Consider the following 18,436-nt stretch of genomic DNA (forward strand, 5'->3'; position numbering starts at 1 on the left):
TTAAGTAAATTTATGATTTTTTTGTTTGGCTGCATTCATAGCCATCCTAGGCCCTGTGTCCCACAGACTACAGGTTGGACACCTCAATATAGTGTAGTTCAATGCCACAACATCCTTTTTGATTCTTTGTTTGGACGATTTGTCCATTGTTGACAGTGAGGTTTTAAAATCCCCTACAATAAGTTTGTTGCTGTGCATATCTTTCTTGAAGTCCTCCAAGGTTTTCCTTATATATTTGGGTGCCCCTATGTTCAACTCAAAAGAACCTATACACCCCAATGTCCATAGCAGCATTATTTATAGTAGCCAAGTGCTAGAAACAGCCTAATTGCCCATCAGTAAATGAGTGGATCAAAAAACTGTGGTTTATTTACATAATGTAGTACTACATAGCAGAAAGAAAGGAGTTCCTACCCTTCCTGACAGCATGGATGGAACTGAAGAGTACTATGCTAAGTGAAATAAGCCAGATGATGAGAGACAAATACCATACAATCTCACCTATAAATGGAACCTAATCACCAAAATGAACAATCAAGCAAAAATAAAGAACAAACTGACAGTGATCAGAGGGGAGTAGGTAGGGGGTAACAGGGGAAAGAAAGGGAAGGGACAAGTCAAAAAACATGTATAGAGGACCTATGGGCATGACAACAGAATGGGAATTGACTAGGGGGGTTAGGGTGGGAGGGCCGAGCAAAGGAGAACAATGGGGAAAAAGTTGGACAACTATAATTGAACAACAGTTTAAAAAAATAAAAAAATTTATTGAAATGACATTTGTTTATAGGATTGTAGATGTTTAAAGTGCACATTTCTATGATGCTAAATTTGTATAATGCACTGTGTGCCCACCACCGAAAGTCATTATTTCAATAAATGGCACAAGAAGAAATAGAAAATGTTAATCATCCTATATCTATTAATAAAATTGGATTTGTAATTAAAAGCCATCCCACTACAGAAACTTTAGCTCACTAGTGAATTTTATTAAACACTTAAGGAAGAAATTACATACCATGACCAAGTGGGGTTTAACTCAGGAATGAGAGTTTGGTTTAACTTTTAAAAAATCAATTTGACATAGTTTGTCATGTAAAAAGAATAAAAGAGAAAAATCTTATATTCATCTTAGTAAAAGTGGTATATGACAAAATTCAAACTCTTCAGAATGTAGAATTAGAGGGAAATTTTCTCAGCCAGGAAAAGGGCATCTACAAAAAATAATATTCAGCATCATAATAAATGGTAAAAGATTGAAATGTTATCCTTATTTTCCTCTCATCACTTTTGTTCAACATTTAATATGCTCCAAGACAGTAAAATAAAGCATAAAAAAAACAAAATTACTTAGGGATAGAAAAGGAATGAGTATAACTGTCTCTGCATATGCCATAGGTGTATATATAAACTATCTTGAAGAAACCACAATTACTATAAACTAATATTTGGCAATAAACTAAACAAAATATGCACAAGATCTATACACTGATAAATCACTTGACATGGCTGAGAGAAGTGAAATATCTACATAAGTGAAGAGATATACCACAATAAGACTCAATGGTGTTCATATATCAATTCTCCCCAAATCGATAAAAGGAATTTATGTAATCCAGGCAAAATTCCAGGAGTCTTTTACTTTTATAGGAATCAGCAAGCTACCTCTAAAATTTACTTTAAAGTTCAAAGAACACAGAATATCCAAAACAATTTGTTAGAACAAATTTTAAAAATATACACACTTGATTTTAAGATGTTCTCAAAAAGTAATAAGAAAGGGAGGAATTGACATAAAACTTAATTACAAATTAATGAAACAGAAGTGAGTCCAGAAATAGACTTGCATATATAAAGTCAATTAGTCTGTCATGAAAATGCCAAGTAATTCACTGGGTAAAGTAATATTTGGACCAATAGTGTTGTTATATGTGAATATCCATATTTACTACAATTGAAAGGATTGACAATACTAAGTATTGTCAGGGATGTAAAACAGCTGAAAATTTTATACATTGCTGGTGGAGATATAAAACTATATAATTATAATCGAAAATAGTCTGCCAGTTTTTCACTCAGTTAAACATTACCTCACCTACATGGGTTATTCTACTTCTGGTTACTTACTCAGGAGGAAATAAAAATATGTCTGTAAAAAACTTGTCTATGAATGTACAAAGCAGTTTTTTTCATAGTAACTTAGAATGGAAAACAAACCAAATGTCCAACAGTTAACTAATGACTGAATAAACAAGTTTTGGCTTATTCATGTATTAAAGTACTACTTAACAATTAAAATATATGAACAGTTAATAACTCACAACAATGATAGATCTCACATATATTATGCTGAGAGAAAGAATCCAGATTCAAAAAGAGTACAAAATGTATGATTACATTTATATGTCCAAAAATGGTAAAACATAATCTCAAAAATGCTTATTTTAAAGTACCACTGTAAAAATCTTCAACATTATTTCTTGTAGACATGTGCAAAAATTTCTCTCAGGAACATAATTGTGATTCTAGTCCATCACATTAGTGATCTTCAGGTTGTACAATATGTAATTATTCTCATTTGTGAGTTGATTCCAGTAGTTTTCAGAACTAGTTATACCCACATAAAACTCCACCATTAGTTTAAGGGTTCTTACTGACTGACATCCATACCTTTAATTTGTATTTCTAGGTTTCTCAAAACATTGTATCTTGCCAATTTTTTAGCCATGAAATGGAATTTCATAATGGTCTGAATTTGCACTGACCTTGATTATAATGATGAATGCATTCTCATATGTTTTTTGATTACTTATGTTTCCTCTTTTTTGTTTATCATTATGATTACTTTTCTTATAGATTTTTAGGAGTTCTTTACCTAATCCATTTGTCTTGTCAGTTATTTGTGTGACACATAACTTCTCCCAGATTTGGCTTGACCTTATCTTATTTATCCTTTATTGAAAGGAAATTGTTAATATTAATGCAGTCAAATGTATTAATAATCTCTCATGAATAGGAATTTTTATATCTTGTTTTAAAAATTAATTACTCCCTACAAGGACATAAAAACATTTTCCTATATATATTTCTACAAAAGTGTCCATTGGCATCAGCATCTAATTATCAGACCAAGGAAAAGTGAAAATGGAGGATTATGGGAAAGGTGGGGTATGTGGATGATGTTTGGTACATCCTTCTTTCCCTATTCTATTGGCCAGAACTCAGTCATATGCTTCTACCTAAGGGATGCTAGAAAATGGGGTCTAATTATGTGTCCAGGAAGAAAGGAAAATGTAATTTTTGAAAACTTAGCTAGTTGTTCTTCTGATGAACATTTCCATTCTAACACATATTGAATGCACTCACCCCTTCCCCAAGAAAGACAAATCAGATCCCATCTGTTCTTAAGTACAATATTTCCATATCCCCATTAGACTCAGGTATAGACCATCTTCATTCTGTAACATACAAACTTTTTTTTAAGATTTTATTTATTTTTAGAGAAGGAAGGGAGTGAGAAAGAGAGAGAAAAAAACATCAATGTTGCTGGGGGTCATGGCCTGCAACCCAGTTATGAACCCTGACTGGAAATCGAACCTGTGACACTGGTTCACAGCCTGAGCTCAATCCACTGAGCTACACCAGTCAGGAACATACAAACTTAAAAGGTAATTATGTGGTCTCACACAAAGATGGAACAGGAGTCATTATCCACAATTAAAACATGTTTTGAGAAGCATTCCTTCCATTGGGGCTGTAGTTCAAATTCCTGTTGGTATACATTTGGAAACCTAAAATTTCTTTTAAGGTGTAAATACTAAAAGTTTTGTTATCATAAATTCAGACTCTTGGATTCCTCAGCATTATAGTCATCTCAAAACTCTACTGGACTTCTAATCTGTTTGCTTCCACTCAATTCCATGTACTAGTAACTTTGTTCAAAGTTATTCCTTAGAAATGACTGATAAGTCCTCATGCCTCTTTGTACAATGTAGTGGCAGCTACCTTGAAATCATCAAGTTTGGCTGGGAAGACCAAAACTCTTAGCTTAACCACAAGATTACTCCTCTTACTCTATGTCTTCTTTTCTTATTTCCTACTGTTTGGGATTTAGAAAAATTTAGATTTTCCAACTGTATCAAATATGTATTGCCACAACAATGTTGCATAACAAAACACCCCAAAATTTAAGAGCTTAAATCAACAAACATTTATTATTTATCACAACAGTAATTGGTTGTGGGTTTCTGATTTGGCTCCAACTGGACTGATTTCAGCTTAACTTGACCACAAATATGTCAACTGTGGGGGGTCCACTGGAGGCTGGTGGGTCTGATGTGTCCTCTGCCTAGATGATATGGCTCTGCTCCATATGATCTCTCATATTCTAGCAGGCTAACAAATTTGCTGTAAGATCCAAGTTTAAAGGCAAGGGTCCAAGAAAAAGCAGAAGTATACAAATCCTCCTAAAGCTACATGACCAAAGCAAGTCATAAGGCAACCCAGATTTCAAGTACTAGTTAAAAGACCATCTTCCAATGATAATATCCTGCAAAGATGACACATCAAGGATATACCTATAGACAGTGATGGAGAATTGAAGGCATTATGGCAATTAATCTGCTCTACCAACCAAGATCCCACATTTTCCATTCTTTCTATTCTCATTAATCCTGCTGACAATCCAGCCAATATTTTTCCGAATGCATTTACTTTTTTTTCTAATACTCTGATAGTGAAGCTAATGAAAATTCACACACTTAACACTCTATTTTCTAATTTTGTCATAAGGCTCTATATTTGGATTACCTTTCCAGGGTATCAAAGATGAAAGTTTTACCAAATGTTTTACCATTGAATAACTGGGTCCTCATATTCTCATCTTTGCAGTATCAGACCCTCACCCTTTTATTCCCAACCATTTCAAATATTGTATGTCTTGTTAGGGCAGTGATCCATTTACAAGTACCAATATCTATGTTAGTAAGAACATGCTAGCAGGCATAATAAATAAAACTTCAAATATTAACATCTTAGCCAGATAAATATTTATATATTATTCATGCAGTATCCAAAAATTGTTATTTATTGTCATTGATGAGATAGTCATTCATACTTTCCACAAAGCAGTCATTGAAAGGCCTATTATCTGTAATCTCCAATCCCTGACTTCCAGGTTGCCCTAGGCATTGATAGGAACCTAGCAAACAGAGAAAGATGCAGTGGAGGAATCACAGGTTTCTGGGTCACTTTCATTATATATCATGGCCAGAAATCAACATCATGGTCATGCCTACTTTAATATAAATAAAGTAAATGTGTGCCCAGGAGAAAAAATAAATGAAGTTTGGTAAGAGCTTAGCTTTCCAGTCTTTGCTATATCTTCCATTTGTCTGGAAAATTATACTCTCCTTACCTAGTCTTTTAATGGCTACCCTATTGATTTTCTCATACATTTTTAAATTCTAAAGTTCATCTATATCTTAAACATCCTTCCTCAAAATAAAAGAACTTTAGGATATTTTAAACTTTATTCATTCCTATTTAATTACCTGGTCTTCTTGATTGGTAATTTAGTTTCTTCTCTTTTTATATATTCACTCTGTTATTGTTGTTACGATGGTTTATATAGTTGTTTGTAGATATGATAATGTCTTTATTTCCTTTTCACTTCTAAAAGATAATTTACTATATACAAAAATCTAATTTTTATAAGCTTTTTCCCCTCTGAGACCATTGGACATAACTATTCAACATCTTCTTATGCTTTCATTGTTGCTGTTAGAAAGCCAATGAATGTTCACATCATTGTACTTTTATAAATGATCTGTCTTCCCCCTCTGGCTACTAGTACATTGCCTTCATGTTCTGCCATCTTAGTCACGCTTACTACATACAAATGCTCCCAATAACCCATTCTAAGGTGAAAATATCATTAAATGCAAAATATATTTAGCACACCTGATCTACCAAACATCATAGCCTAAACTCCTTTAAACCTGATCGCAACACAATATCCAAAAAGTGCTTGCAACATAGTACACTGTAGAGTAGTGGTCATTTATCCTCATGATTGTGTGCCTGACTGAGAGCTGCAGTTCCCGGCTGATGTCCAGCTCATGACAGAATATGGTACTGCATAGCGCCAGCCTGGGAAATTATAAAAATACTAAATTTGAAGTAGAGTTTCTACTAAATGTATATTCCTTTTTCACCATTGTGAAGTCAGAAAATCATTTTAAGTAGAACCATAGTAAGCCAGAGACCATCGGCATTGTTTCTTGTATTTTGGATTTTTGGATTTTTGGATGGACATTTATGGATTAATGTCCATCATCTCAGGAAAATTGTATGTCAATTCTCATTAGATGTGACATAGTCTTAGTCTCTGACTTTTTCTCTCTCTCTGTATCTTTCTTTCTTTTTCTGCCTCGGTGGTGCTTCATTTTGAATAAAGAACTCTATCCACCACTTTTAGAAAATATATTGTTCAACAATGTTTAATTTAATGTTTAACTCATCCATTAAGTCTTGTATTTAAGCTTTTTTATTTTTAATTATAAATTTCTTTTAATTTTAATCTGCATAGTTACTTTAATAGTTACATACTTTTTGTAATTTTTTTAATCCATGATCATTTTTATTCCAAAGTTTATTGCTATTAACATTTAATATAGAGTTATGGTTTTTTATGTATTATATAATTCCAAAATGGCTGGATAAGAATTATAATTATCAATTGGAACAGCTAAATCAAAAATTCAAATTCCACCAGTAAAAGACAAAAATTTTCAGATTGAATCAAAATCTACATCTATTTACCATTTATGATAATTAGATCAAAACAATATCATGCATCACAGAAAAAGGAAAAAATAAGGGACAAATAGTATAAAAGATTATTTAAAGCAAAAATATCACTAAATTAGATGGAAGATCATTTTATTTTAGTAAAATTAAAATTCTAAAAATATATTAACCTGTATAAACTTTTATTTTTAGAGTTAATCAAAATACAAATTAAAAAATACAAGACAATACTAGTGGTAATAATAGTGGAAAATTTAACATACCTCTCAGTCCAACAGATCCACTAGGACAAAAATTAAAAAGGATACAAAGCAGGAGTTTTCCACTGTGCTCTGGGAAGTTGAGGGAAAGGAGATAAACTCTGGACCCTCATTCCTACTTTAATAAGACTAACTTTGCTTTTGACTATTTTTTACGTATAAATTTTTTGTAAGATATTTGATTTGACAATTTGAAATTGTCTTAATTGTTTCATAATTTTACTTAAAAATTATGAAAGATAATAAAATAGTATTAGAATTAAATATTAACAAAAACTGTCTAAAATCTAATTTTTAACCCTTAGGCTCTTTTTTTCTCAATAGACACATAACTCACGAAAACTGATTCCTTTAGTTACCAAGATTGATTCAAGTTCCAAAAATGAGAAATTATACAAGTCACTATTTCTACATTATCAAAAATGGCTTCATCAGTAAAAAAGAAGAAGCTCTTATTAAAAAGAACAAGACAGTTGTTTGGAACACTATCCAGTAACCAAAAAGTTGTTGGTTCAGTTCCTGGTGAGAATACATACCTAGGTTAAGGTTCCATCCCAGGTCCTGGTGAGTATGATGCCTGGTCTGGGCACCTTCTGAAAGCAACATATTACTGTTTCTCACATCAACTTTTCTCTCCCTCCCTCCCTTTCTCCCTACATCTCTCTCTAAAAAAAATGAAAAAATGGAGTTCCACTGGTACAATAAGTTAGCACATACTACTTACAAGAAATGAAAAAATGTCCTCAAGTAAGGACTAAAAAAAAGAAAAAGAGAGTAATATGTGTTTGTATTATTTACCATAAATAATAACTATTTCGATTTTAAGCTCCATAAGTCAAAATGATATAAATTTGCCAATCAAGAAAGATGACTAAATTAAAAACAAGGTAATTAATTAAAACAAAAAAAGTAAAACTCAAAATGCTTATTTCGAAGACCAATAAAAAAGACAAACCTCTGACAAGGCTAATCATTAAAAACCATTACAGCTAACATTTATCAAATACTCACTATTCACCATGTATTTTGGCAAGTAACTTACAAGAACTTAACTCACTTAATCTTCAAAACAATATTGAATAAATCATTCATTCATTTATTTCCTAAGCATTTATTAAGTAGTCACTATAAACCCAGCACTCTATGAGATACTATTGACATACTGCTGAACAAGAGAAACGATGTCACTGTCCTCAAGATATTTGCATTCTGAAGGAACAAGTAAATATCTGCATTAAACAAAATTTACAACTTAGAAAATTCTTCTAAGGTCACATTGCATTTTTGTGTCCAAATTGTGTTTGCTCCTAAACTGTATTTCTTCAAGGCCCATGCTATTAAGCAAACATGCAATGCTAATAATAATAATAATAATAATAATAATAATAATAATAGATTTAAATAGTTACAATTTATATAACTCATTGCTGAAACAGAATTATGGATAAAATGGTTGATTTTCTAGGGAAACATAAATTGTCAAAATTGACACAGCAGATATTTGAACATAACACAATTAAAGAAAACGGGAGAAATTGAAAACACTGTAAAAAATAACTTTATTATGGTAGTAAACCCAGGTGACTTTTTGTAGGAGTCGTATTAATATTCTAAAGAATATATAATTTCCCTACTATTTAAGCTATCAGAATGGGAGATCGAAGTACTCTGTCATGTTTACCAAGCTATCATCCATCACTATGATACATAATTTATCAAAGCTAGCTTGTAAACTAACCCACTCACTAACATGTTAGCATGTACTCACACACCAACAAACCCAATAAACAATAGACAATCTCACCTTTGAATATTGATGCAAAAATCCTAAATTTAAAAAAATCACAAATCATTTCTCACATGCAACAAGGTCTGTGCAGAAAGTATCCAGCCTGGTAATGTGACAAATAGAGACATTTACTGAAGAAGGTACAAGAAACATTATACATAGGAACATGACACCTCAGTCCCCTTCAAAGTAGGCACCTTGGGACCTCACATGATTCTTCCAATTGCCATCAGCTTCCCTGTTGTACTTTACTGAATTTCATCAACAGTCTGAAATCTCTTTCCTTTCAAAGGTGATTTTAGTTTTGGGAAAAGCCAGAAGTCTCAGGGCACCAAACCTGGGCTGTAGGGGGGCTGAGTCACCTGGGTGATTTGATGTTTCATAAAAAAAACTCTGCACTAGACTTGATGCATGATCAGGTGTGTTGTCATGATGATGCTGCCAATCACCAGTTGCTCATGGCTGCAGCCTCTGAATCATCTGAATAATTCCTATGGACCTGAATAGGTCCAAGCTTAATGCAAAATTTGATGCAGCTTTGTTCCTCTACTCATTCAATCATTTTGCATGTGATGGTCACACAGCAGATGTGTTCACCCAACCACCCCCACCGGTTAGTACAGTGAAGCTGTTATTGTCCCTGCTTGCACATTCCAGTCCTCTTGCCTTGGCTGCTAGGTTACACCAATGCCACACAAACCGTTCTGAACTTAAGGGTTATTCCAAAATGCAAGGTTCAATCTTCGTGGATGTTGTATATATTACCTAAATAAACAAGCGAAAACTGTCAACTCATACCCAGCAATTTCACTTTATGTTTCATTCCTAAGGAATACATCTGAAAGGTGTTAAAAAATACATGTGGACATTATCATAACATTGTTAATAATAGTGAACATTGCTATCATTTCTATAAGAAAAATTAGTGGGAAAATATCCTATCCTTAGTAATCATAATCTGTTACAAGAGATGTGAGCAGTATACACAAAGCACTTTGTTACTTAAAAGAGAAAAAAATCCCAACAGACTACACAAGTAAGGAAAGACTGCTGAAGGGGAGGAGGCATTTAGGACAGGTCTCAAAGGACAGTGAGATTTTAACAGACATGATTGGAAACACACAGAGATGTCTTTCTGTGTCAGGAACTATGGGAATGAAACAGTGAGAAATCAAACTGAAAAAGCAGAGTAGGTCCAGCCCATAAAGTACATTAAATATAGAGAGTAATTAATAATCAACAGAATAGAACTGAGAAGCCTGAAACAGATTCAAGCATGTGAAAACCAATTATATGACAAATGCAACATTACAGATTGTGGGAAAGGGAGTTTTAATGATGCTGAAATAATTAGTTGCATTCCCTATCTCACACCAAAAACATGAATATAGTCCAGATGGATTAAAGATCCAACCTTCTAATAACTTTAAAAATATTACTAGAAATACAGCAGAAAATATAGACATAAATTTGGGTTTACAGATAAGTTTATAAACAAATAAAAATTCAAAGTCATGAAGAAAACCACAGATATATTTTTTCTCCCAAAAATGTTTGTAAAATTTTATCACAGAATTTTTCTTGGAAACAAAGTCTTGGTTCTAACACACACAGCACTCTGAGAAATTAATTTAAACAATGCAAACAGGCAAATAGAAAAATCAGAAAAGTAACACAAGCAAATCTTTCAGAAAAACAGGTGCAAATGGCCAATAAATTATGAAAAGATGTTCAACCTTCTTAGTATTCAGAGAAATATTAATTAAAATAGCAAATGCCATTTCTTACTTTTCAATCCTGACAAAAATTAAACATATTAATCACATAAAATGATGGCAAGGATATGTGGAAACAGTCTCACACATTACTGATAGGAGTGGAAACTGCCACTATATTATTGAAATACAATCTGGCAGTACTTATTAAAATGAAAAATACACATGCCCTTTGATCCATCAATTCCACTTTTGTGAATGCCTGCTGAAAATAAAAAAAAAACAAAAGTCATAGTACATGATACATGTGCACTGTTGTTTGTAGTAATATTGTTTCTTAGTGGCAAAATAAGAAAGCAAAACAAAACAAAACTTGGAGTATGCTAAATGTTTAACTATAGGGAATGCTTGAATAAATTCTGATATATCTATCGTGGATTAATATGCAGCTATTAACCAGAATAAGCCATGGGTTGATCTTAGATTTGGTCTTTTCATAATAATAAATATTAACCATATTAGTTACATTTTTAAAGAAAACATAAACAACTTCTATGTATATATATGTATCATAGAGACAAAGTGAGAGATCACATACAAACTGCACTTGTTGCAGAAAGAAGTTATTTGCAGGAGTGGGAATAAAAGAGTTCTTAATCCACTTAGTGTATGAATCTTGTTCAGTTCCTGGCAATAAGTACATATTACTTTGTAATTTCACCAAATTACTTTTACCATTTAAACAATTTCACAAAGTTTTAAAGAATCTGCATGGGAAGTAAAGTATATCAACCAGCCCATGGTCCTTAATTGTGATTACACTTTATTGCACTCAGCCTATTAAGTGCTTAAATTACCAGATAACAGAATCTATGTTCCTAATAGTGGAAAGTGTATTAACAATATTTTTGTTCCTCATTGTAGCCCGGTTCCAACAATCACATGGATGAAGGTCAATGGCTATATTCCTAGTAAGGCACGCCTGCGGAAATCACAAGCAGTGCTGGAGATACCCAACGTGCAGCTGGACGACTCAGGAGTGTATGAGTGCAAAGCTGAAAACTCACGTGGGAAAAATTCCTTTCGTGGACAATTACAAGTATACAGTAAGTGGTGTCAGCAAAGCGTTATGTCCTAGTTCCAAGAGCCAAACTGAAAATGCAAATTACTTTGAACTAAATATTGGTTCTTAGGCACATAAAAACCAAGTAATAATTTATAGTAATACTTTCTTTGATATGATAAAGAATCATGTAAAATTACCATACCCAGAGAAATGCTTAAAATTAAAAATGTACGGGGGATTATCAAGTGCTTTGTACAGCATAGAGAGTTGATATTTGTAAAAATGAGATTTTCTTTTTGGATAAGTTAAGAATCCTTATTATCTTAATCTTGCCCTAGGCTTGAACAGGAGTCACAATCTGTTGTCCATAAATCAAATCCTATTCAGCTTTATTTTTTGTAAATAAAATTTTACTGGAACACAGCTGCATTCCTTTGCTTACATATTATCTATGGCAGTTTTTGCACTCCTATGACAGAACTGAATAGTTGAGAAGGAGACCAGATAATGCAAAGCCTAAATTTTCTATCTGGTCCTTTGAAAAAAAATGCTGACCCCTGGCTTAAATTCTTACTTTTATAAAATAAATAGTCTTTACAGCCTGCAGTGTTTGTATTGTCCAAAATGCCAAAGAGCCAACCAGGGTGTGTGTAAGAATTTAGAAAACCTACTTAAAAATATCTACAATCTCCTCTTCATCTCTGGGGATCACAAATTGAATCTGTTTTCATATTTGCTTTTATAATATGCATTATACATAATGGGTAAGTGATATTATTTTCACTGGGACATACTTGTCCCAGGTGAGGAGATTGAAAAATAGAGGAATAATAATCTAGAACATTGATATAAGCATATACAGATGCTTCCAATATGAATTATCCAAATTGTATATTCAGCTGAATCTGCCACCCAACTACAACTGCCACTGTATCTCAAGATCAGTCATCCTAACAACCTTAATATTCTTCCCAGGGATGCTTAAAGAGCATTTTAAAATATTAATATCTGAATTCAATCTGTTTTTCTTTCTTTATCTCTACCAATGGGCTACTTTTAGGAATCCAGTACTCCAACCAAATTGACTATATGCATTTTATTCATTCATTTACTTATTCGATTAATGTTTACTAAGGGCTTATTACTGACTGCTCTATCTGCTAGCAACAGAGCTCTGAAGAAACTCATGGTCCATTGGATTAGATGAAAAGCAAACCCCACATTAGAATGGAGCATACTCTTTGCTGTGACAAAGGCACGTGCAAAGGATTGGGAGAGCATAGTCTACTCCGTTTTACTGGCATGATTTAGGGAAAGCTTCCACAGGATTTGTACCTTAAAGGCTAAACAGAGGAAAGCATCCTAAAAAAAAGGATACATGAGTAATTTAGAAGTTTTTGAGATTGAACTGCCAGCACTAATTTGGTTATATTTAGACCACAGATATTATATTTGAATGAAATTTTTACTGGTAAAAATCTGATAACTAAAGATAAGTGTTCAACTAGTATTTTGCTACTTGACCCACACCCCCCACAAAAAATGCACTGAGTGTCTGTTACTCTTAAGACTATTTGGGAAAAGTCCCAGATCTGTATTGTGAAGAATGGTCCACACCTAAATAAGAATTAGATTTATAATCTGGGACAGAGGCACTTATAAGACACTAATCTTGTCCCCCTCTCCATTCCAGATATTCCATTCATAAGCATTAGCAAATACTGCAAAAAATTATAAAAAATTGCTTTCACTCAATATTGCCAAAGTATCTTCTGGTGAGAAGGTATGCTACTAAGAAATAACTCTGAGCACTCCTTGTCATCCACAATTAGATGTCCATTTCAGGCCAGCAGGGTTGCCAATGCACAGTGCATCTGGTGAGAGTGGAACAGCCTCTGGGTTTAAGGTGCTATATGTCTCTTAAACTGTTCACACCCTAAAATGGGTGGCTTGACAAAAGCTACATAAAACAAGTTACTAGCTTTTTTATTTTTTAAATTGGGGAAGCAGTATAATAGGTGATTTTTACTTGTAAAACTGTTGGTAGCATGAATTCAAATAATATTTAATTGCACTTCTGTATCATCCACTAAATTTTGAGCTGACAGCAAACACACATCGTGGCATATTTATCTTTGCATTCTCAGTGCTAATCGCTCCAGCAATAGTAATGTCCAATAAATATTTGAAGAAGGGAAAGCAGGAGTTATTTCTTTTTCAATTAATTGATCACTTGTTGATTTCTAAGACAAATTCATTTTGGAATCAGGACTCTAAACTGGGCAAAACATTGCTTTGATTTCTAGGTTTTTTCTGTTCTAGATGACTAGTTTCTAATTTAATTGCTTTTTCTTTCCTAATTTTTCATTTTAGTAACATATAAAGATCTTGTCCCAGTTTCTTTTCACATCTACAAGCTCTATATCCTGGCACTGGTCATAGTGTACACATTTACCATTTACACATAATAAATATAACTAATCTCCTGTAATCAACTATCAGACAGGCTGGGGCAAAATAGGTTTACTCATATAAATATAATGCCCCAGCTGGAGTAGCTCAGTAGATTGAGTTCTGGCCTGCAAACCAAAGGGTTGCCAGTTCAATTCCCAGTCAGGTCACATGCCTGGGTTACAGGCCAGCTCCCCGGTGGGTGGCACATGAGAGGCAACCACACATTGATGTATCTTTTCCTCTCTTTCTCCTTTGTTTCCTTTCTCTCTAAAAATAAATAAATAAAAATCTAAAAATAATTTAAAATAATGCAATAATTTGTAATTAATAATGTAAGAATAAACTGTGTTTCATGTACTCACAACTGTAAACCTCCTTTCACCCCACCCTGTATGGAGTCATGCTATGTCTAAAGTAAATATGCATATCATGACCACTGTGCTCTTGGTGATCTTGCTTTCTAGCTGGGGTGTCAAACAATAGCTAAAAATTTCAGTTAACAATTTGTCAGCAACAGAAAAGGGGTAATAAGTTACTATGTGATTATTTTCCAAATTAATAAGAATGATAGATGTCCAGAGAAGATGCAGATGACTCCTCTTTAAGGTTAGGATTAATCATCCTTATATTACTGAGACAAAATCTTGAATTATGAGAATTCAAAGAGACAGAGGAGAGAAGTAGAATATTCCATGTGTATTGAACAGTCTGAAGAAGATTCATGGTATGCATGGCAGACCTCTAATCTGTCCACTTGGATTACAGGGATCATGTATAGTTATGAAGTTGTTTGGCAAAGTCAGTCAGAAAGGTTACAGAAAGTCCAAATGAGAAAGCAGAGTTTAAGGTTTCTTTTGCATCTGACTATTTCTATGAGCATTTTTTTTTTGTATATGACTACAAAGAGACTGATTTTGGAAGCCAGGCACAAAAAATCAGGATCAGTATTTGAAGTTCACCATGGTAGATTGTTGAGTGAAAGCTTTTAGCCTTGAAGTGGAAACATAGAGTGTATTCTCAAAGGCCTACAAATCCTAACTATGCCAAGGTAAGTCTCCTTGAAGACCAAGTTACATATTGGCCAGAAGATCAATAATCTACTAAAAACAAAATTCCTGATTTGAGACAAGTTTGAAGGTAAAGCACCCTAGGTGTTCAGTAGTTGCTTTCAATTCATTTTTTTTTTGAACATTTAAAAATGGATGGGAGAAATATGCTCCCTGAAGTTAGAAATAGATATCTGACTTTGAAAGTGGTTTCTGTCCCTTACTATGTGACCTCAGGTAAATTTCTTTAACTTTTCTAAGCCAAAAATTCCTAATTCATAAAATGAAACAACAGGATATGCTTAGCTTATGAAAGTGTTTGTAATGATCAAAATATCATCACCAATTTTATATTCATGTATAATTTATACACATACACAGAAAATGAGAGTTCTGTGGTAATAGAATGGTGTGCCTCTCCCAAACACCTACAGTTACATGAATTGATAAGAATTGTTAATTCAATTAATATGTCCATATGAACTGTGACTTTGGTTAAGTGTTTGAGAAGTGAATTCACCTCTTTGTAATGCTTATACTCTTACAGCTTACCCACACTGGGTTGAAAAACTGAATGATACTCAGCTAGACAGTGGAAGCCCTCTCCGCTGGGAATGTAAGGCTACTGGGAAACCCAGACCCACATACCGCTGGCTGAAGAATGGAGTGCCCCTCTTAACTCAGGTACTGTTGGTAGCTATTGACTGGTCTAAGTGTAGTTTTAGCTGTCTTTTCCCTAAGACAAACTATACTTGTTTATTTTTACTGAAATCCACTTTTCACTTATGCTTTATAATGTATTTGGAGTGAGAAACAACAAATATATAAATAATTTTTAATTACTTTCCTTTTTATTAATATGTCATTTCTTTACATTTTATTAACTCCCATAAATTCATAAGAAAATGCCAGTGGTTATCATAGACTCATTGCAATTTGTAACTGACTTTCAGATGTTATCTGCCTTGTTGCTGTCATTTTTCTCATGATGGAGATAACCTCATACAGTGAAGCGACTTGCCCAAGATCATATATCTAGTAAAGGACTAATGTGAAATAGAATCCTAGTCTTCTGTGTCCTGGGCAGGTTCTCCCTGTGGCATCCTGCTACCCATAGACTTAAATATCTTTTTGGTAAAGCTTCTGCATGTTTATAAAACATCTTAATATGTACTAGATTTGAAAATAAATCAATTATATTTAACTTCAGAATAATGGTAATAATTTTAGCTAACTCCTTCCTTTATTTGTGGCCTTTGCTAGACAGATGGCAGGAAGGAGATGTATAAGTTGACATTCTGAACACAGGTTCTGCCCAGTGGCCTCTTGTCTACCATTTATCTCTTTGGGACTCAGTTGCTCCTTTGTAGAATGAAGATGTTAGACAAGATCATCCTTATGGTCCCATCTAGCTCCAACATTCCCTTATTCTAAAACCAATTAGGCCAAAACAAATACAATTCCACAAAAAGACAGACACATAAAGTTGTCTAAGAAAGCCAAACAGAGTGGTGGGGTGGGAGTCCTGGGGCAGGATTGCCTCTTCCTCTCTCATTCTCCCAGCGATACCAGAAAAACCTGGAGAAGGGACTATGCTGGTCATATAATCTACTGTCAGCATCCAAGTACAGTAAATTCTATAAATTCCACTGGCAGATAATACATTTGCAAAGTGAATAGGTTTATTTTTTAAAATGATGCCAAATTAATTGGCATCTCTATTGACAGATAATCAAAGCACTGCTCACTAACATTTAAAAAAAATGCTTTGCTTGGCATTAAATAGACAAGACACTTGGTTGTTCAACAACATTTTATATTTAAAATTCATTTTGAAATGTGCTCTTGACCTCAGTTTACTTCAATTTACACATGCTCAGTTTTCTGTCTTCTATATTGTTTCTTCTGATAATAAAGTTGACAATTTTGGACCAATAATTTTATACAGAATCTAGCTACAGGGCAGTTTTTCTGTGTTATTTTGTTGGGAAGTGAAAGAAAAAACAAATTCTGACCAGGCCAATATAAGAAAAGGGTCCTCATTGTGACCTTAGCTCTATTTAACCTTGATTCCCTGGAGTTGTAGCCTCAGTCCTTCCTGCCATGTGAAGCCCTGCTTGTACTTTACAAAATGAGTCAAATAGAAACTTCGTCTGCTGATTAAACTTCACAAGCTCAACTAGTATACCAAACAAAAGCTTCTCTATTTAAAAACAAAACTACAAGTAAAATTCAGAAGAATTACTATAAAAAATACAATCTTTTCTAAGAAATAGTTATAATTTACATGAAATGTTGCAATACAATAATGAACAGTAAATTGAGTTCTAAGTTGTCAAATAATAAATAATATTCAGCCACATGAATTATGAGCTTTTCTCTCTGTCTTTCTTTTTTTTCTTTTTGGTCTAGCAGACAATAACTGTGGATTCTATATCTAACTTTTTTATTCCATGCAGAGTAAGATGGAGATGGTTAGTGGAGTATTGATGATCCACAACGTGAATCAGTCAGATGCTGGAATGTATCAGTGTTTGGCTGAAAATAAATATGGAGCCATTTATGCAAGTGCTGAGCTGAAAATTCTAGGTATGCAATTTCTAAATAAATAAATCAGAAAAAAGTGTTGCTTCTTTCCATGTTCTAATTCTTACTACACTGGTTTTATGAGGTGATTGTAAAAAACCCTATTTTATGACTTGAAGAACAATACTGTCTTGCTGATATATATATATATATATTAAGCTTTAGGGGACAAGTTTATATTGGGTACAGTTTGTACTAGAACTTTTTTATAAGGTTTTTCTAACTTTAGTCTTAAGCTTAAGAGGTTTACACAGTATGTTTTTTCTATGGCATTAAAAACATCATATAAGAAATATGTGTTAACTTTCAAGGAAGAATGTCTTGAGGGCAGGGAATCAAAATGCAGACTTCAAGCATCCTGTCCATGCTCCCTTAACAATGCTTAATATTTTTCTGAGCTGCTGCTACCTGCCAGTGGGCATGTGATCTGGAAGGCAGGACTCCACAGTAAAGCACACTCTCATCATGGGTCATTGCCATTACCACCCTTACACAAAAGGGAAAGGCCTCCTGAGCGAGGCACAGGCATCTCATAGACTCACACCCTTGATAAGAATGTAACCGGGACAGTAGCACTGCTTCACTATTTAATACAGGAAAAACAAAATCCAGTGAATAGCTACCCAGGTTGAGCATATTTGTGCAGCTGGAATGGATTTTACTATTCCCACTCATGATTTCCTGAACTTTTGGTCCAGGATGTTTATAAT

The 18,436-nt window shown here is 33.5% G+C and overlaps 1 protein-coding gene across 1 annotated transcript in view; it reads left to right on the forward strand.

The window, feature by feature from the left end:
* CNTN5 (contactin 5) overlaps window positions 1-18,436 on the forward strand; it is a 1,221,314-nt gene that overhangs the window by 943,141 nt on the left and 259,737 nt on the right. The window contains exons 10-12 of the mRNA XM_028517441.2: window positions 11,499-11,680; window positions 15,688-15,824; window positions 17,600-17,729. Coding sequence (XP_028373242.1) covers window positions 11,499-11,680; window positions 15,688-15,824; window positions 17,600-17,729 — 449 coding nt within the window. The remainder of the gene's footprint in view (window positions 1-11,498; window positions 11,681-15,687; window positions 15,825-17,599; window positions 17,730-18,436) is intronic.

Source organism: Phyllostomus discolor, chromosome 6 (assembly GCF_004126475.2).
Source record: "Phyllostomus discolor isolate MPI-MPIP mPhyDis1 chromosome 6, mPhyDis1.pri.v3, whole genome shotgun sequence".
Taxonomy (NCBI): Eukaryota; Metazoa; Chordata; class Mammalia; order Chiroptera; family Phyllostomidae; genus Phyllostomus; species Phyllostomus discolor.